Raw genomic sequence first — 4,241 nt, 5'->3', positions numbered from 1 at the left:
CCCGCGGCTCTGCCCGCACCGGCTGCCGAGGCCGCGCCACCGCCGCGCAATATAAAAGCAGCGGCCTTTACCAGCACCTCGACCTGCCGTACTGATGAAGCAGCCCCGGAAGAGATGCCACGTTTGAATTTCACTGCCAGTGTTTTCACACGGCATAGGAAGAGAGCTCCAAGTCCACCCAGCCAGAGAAGGTACCATGGCAGTCTCGGGTCCAATGAAGGCAGCTTCACTCCTAAGTGCCATCACCCCTACTGTACTGCAGTTGCTTTTAACTCAGGTTCATCTCCACTCTCTCAGTAAGCCCAAAATTTAGCTTTCAATAAAACGCACAGTATATTTGGTTAGTCACCACCATTATTAAACAGGAATTTATACTACTATATTTATCTGCTATAAAGTTATTTGCCCTTCAGCCGAGCCCCATGCTTTTGCCTTAAACCACCAGAGGATGGAATCACAGAAATTTCCAGTGATGCAACTTTCCCCCAAAATGAAGCAAAGTGCATTTCAGATTTTTAAAGCCATGCAGATGTTAAATCTAGATTGATGGTAAATTTCAATTTTCTGTTTCCTCTGCTCATGCTCTTGGGTACTACAACAGGGTGCTGGAGCAACCGTGAAATTCAGTTTCATCTTCTATTTTACCCAATCACCAAATTTTACATTTATGAGTTGGATTACACCGAGATTTGGCATTAACCACAGACACAGCCCAATTTTTGCAATTACATTTATTCTAGATACATGAAGACTTAAATCTTATTGAAAGCAGCTACATCCATTGATTGTACGTAATCTTCAAAAGCTGTTATTCTCTCTTCCAGCATGTCTGTGCCAACTTTATCATCTTCAACAACACACTGGATTTGAAGCTTTTTGATACCATAGCCAACTGGTACTAGCTTGGCTGCAAAAAGAAGCAAGCAGGTATTTAGTACTCCTTGACTAATGGAATCTCTTAAAAATGCAGATCTCAGATTGAACTGACCATAGGAGTTTGCAGGAATACTTAAACCCAGTAATTTTTTCCATTGATCAACCACACAGCACTTTCTACAAGGTAGTCAAAAAGGATTTGTTTTTGTGGGTTCCTGCCCCAGCCCCTCCCAACAGTGATGCCTGTGTATGGGTGTTTGCTTGCTGCATCACAACTGTATGAGGATACAGGATAGCAGAGCCACAGTGTTAATGCTTTTAAAACCTGCGCTTGAATCCTAACCCAACTACTGCACTAACACATCTTCTTGATGATGTCGAGATACTGGAGTACTGCAGCATTGACATTCCTGCAGTTTTAGCTACCCACATTTTCACGGATCAGCAAACAGCAACAATCCCACCTATTCATGCACTACCAGAGACTACACTGTCTCCCCTCTCCCTGCTTTGAAATCTCCTCCTACTTACAAGATCCCCAGACCAAGCCATCTGCTTGAATGCTTCGAACACACTCCTCCAGTTTGGCCATGTCCGTCTCATCATCCCAAGGTTTCACATCAAGCAAGAGTGATGATTTGGCAACAACAGCTGGCTCTGGGAGAAGAAAATTGCCATTACAGACTAGGAAATTTTCACAAACTTGTACAATATCCTTAAAAGAACAACTTTTCCAACTTCATTAGCCAGACCTCCTCACACAGCTGTGATGGGCCTCTTGTACCAACAAACATTTCTGAAGTAATTAGGCCATGCCTATCTCACTGTTGAAGGTGTAGATATGTACGCTCTCAAGGCCCAGGCTCATAAGGAAACACAGATTAAGCAGCTCCATTTGTTTGTTACATAGGATGTCCTTTTCAGAGGTTCTGAGAAGGAGCCTAATGCTGTGCAACAGTTTATCTTCCACAGAGGGAATACTGCAACTGCTACAGTTGTGAACAGTTCCAGACCAGTACCTGTGGAGGGACTTGCATATTGCAGCCTTTTCTCTAAACTCTGGACGAAAATTCTGGGATTATCTCCATTTATATAGAAAGCTCATCCTCTAGGTAAGTCAAACAAGAGTGTATTAAGCAGGATAAGAAACTACATTAAGGTTCCCAATTGCTACAGGAAAGGGTAAGGCCACGTGACATTCAAGCGAAGCCAATTAGTCTCATCCCAGCCAAGTTTATCTATTATAGTTGTCCTGGTCAAATGTATGAAAATTAACCCAAGCATAGAAGACAAGTTACTGGTAGACATACTTTTGGACTTCTTTGATTCATATTGGGCCAAACGTTCTTCCCTCAGTTTTTTTGCTTCTTCACTTTCCTGAAAGAGAAATCTCCAGTTATCGAAAAACACCAAAACCTCGCATCTTTAAAGCATTACCAAACTGACTGGAATTTATCAGGTAAGAACAAATCATCACAACTATCAGCCGAAAGATGGTGATTTTTTGTTTTACTCATCATATAAACCAGTCAAAGTTGAAGGCAGTTCACCCCCCCACTGCAACATATTCCTTTCTAACTCTGAGACTTTACCTTCCAAGCTTTTCTGTTCTGCAAAAACAGCTGAATTTGAGAACTCCTAGTAGGATAAAGGTCACAAATCTAAGCAAGCTGTACTAGTTAAGCTAAGAATTTGTACATCTGGGTATTTTTAAAAAAAATCAAATATAATACAAAAAAAGTCACAAGTACCTCCTCATCATCAGATCCAAAAAGATCAATGTCATCATCATCTTTGCTATCTGTGGCTGCACCTGTCGTGTCCTCCACATCAGCAGGACCATATTTTGCCAAAGGCTTCTTTACTCCTGGCAAACTGAAAGAAAACAGCAAATATTAGGAACCTACTCAAATGTCAATACAAATATTGCCAATCTGTCAATGAACCTACAAGGCCACTCATAGTAAAAATGTGGTGCTAAAAAAATAAATCTAATTCTGATACTTGAACCTGCCCAAAGACAACTCCCAGTGTTCCTTATGTGCTAGCTGAAAGTACAGCAAATCCCATATTCAAATTCCCATTCATCTACGCTGACATGATGCTGCCCAACATTGCTCCTCCTAAGTATAAGGCTAAAAAAAAATGCTTTCTTATAGTAGGAAGAGTTATGAACTTCCTGTTCATGCTTCCCTAAAAATATTTTTGTTTAAATACTAATAGTGACAGAAAACACATCATTGCAAGGTAACTGACCCTGTGACTTTGGAAGTTGTCAGTGAATGCTTTATACTTTTGCTAGCTTGCAACAGCATGTGAGGGACCAGAACCCCTGAATTCTCCCGTAACTCATAGTTCTGCAGTCTTAGAATAAACTCTTAGTTCTATTGCTACTGAGAACTGCTGTTAGAAGAGCCATAAAACTAGCTTTATTTTTCAGGAACTAGTAGTAGTTTCCGTGAGTGGGCTTTATAGAGCAACTTTATAATCTCAGCATTCCCTGAGCTTCAGAAACAGACCAGTGACTAAGCCACCCAACCTTTCAGCAGAGTTCCCTTCAAAGAGGACTGAGGCACACAGAAGGTGGCGTAGCAATACTGACACTATCTATGTTGTACGTTTCTAGAGAGGCCTGCAGTCTCCATGGATGCAAATACAGCACCTTTCATGAACACTAAAAATCACTTAAAAAAAGAAATAACAAATACTCGCTTTCATTATTTCCCCTTCTTTATATGTGTTTCTACACTGCAAATGGTTTGGTTTTATCTTCTAGGACTAAAATCCTGAATGAACCACTTTCCTTAATTAGCATCTACATGCTGTATATTTATCTCTAAGAAGTCCTATAACACCATCTAATCTACTTTGGTGTTGCCTTTATAGGGTTGATTATTGTTAAGTAATTTCCAGCTTTCAGCATAGTTATATGTGTAAATGGCAGCAACGAAAATTGAAGCTTTTCTTGTAAGCTTTAGCAGAAATGTAAGCAACTGAAGAGACAGAATCAGGTTATCTAAATTCTAAGTAGAGAAGTATAACATACTGATACGAGGTTCTACTCCTAGAGCTGTTCCTCTTCCACAGGCAACACAAAAAGCCACATGGTTATGAGTGATAAACAGTGTTGTTCAGACTCGAAGAAACAAACACACCACTTTGTAGGCCACTTCACACATCTATTACAGCTTTGCAGTTTAACCATACCTTGTCTTTTGCTTTTCATACGACTTAATATGATTGTACCACCGAAGAGCATGAAACAAGTCTGCAGGAGGTGGGGCAGCAATTGCTTCAAAGACTGCTATATCAGCCTGAGAAGGGACGTACCTGCGAAGAACAAGCCGAAGTTAGCCCCCATCCTC

General features: G+C 40.8%; 1 protein-coding gene across 1 annotated transcript; it reads right to left on the bottom strand.

Annotated features, from left to right (window-relative positions):
* Window positions 1-716: 716 nt before the first annotated feature.
* On the bottom strand, window positions 717-4,206 carry EEF1B2 (eukaryotic translation elongation factor 1 beta 2; the record flags this gene model as incomplete). The annotated part of the gene is made up of 5 exons (XM_010141680.1): window positions 717-907; window positions 1,408-1,533; window positions 2,187-2,253; window positions 2,628-2,751; window positions 4,084-4,206. Coding segments are annotated over 5 exons (595 nt in total), but the record flags the coding sequence as incomplete, so codon positions are not given.
* Between the last annotated feature and the right edge of the window lie 35 nt (window positions 4,207-4,241).

Source organism: Buceros rhinoceros, unplaced genomic scaffold, assembly GCF_000710305.1.
Source record: "Buceros rhinoceros silvestris isolate BGI_N320 unplaced genomic scaffold, ASM71030v1 scaffold34748, whole genome shotgun sequence".
NCBI classification, from domain to species: domain Eukaryota; kingdom Metazoa; phylum Chordata; class Aves; order Bucerotiformes; family Bucerotidae; genus Buceros; species Buceros rhinoceros.
Note: the sequence above shows the minus strand (reverse complement) of the source record. Positions and strands in the feature narration are given on the sequence as shown.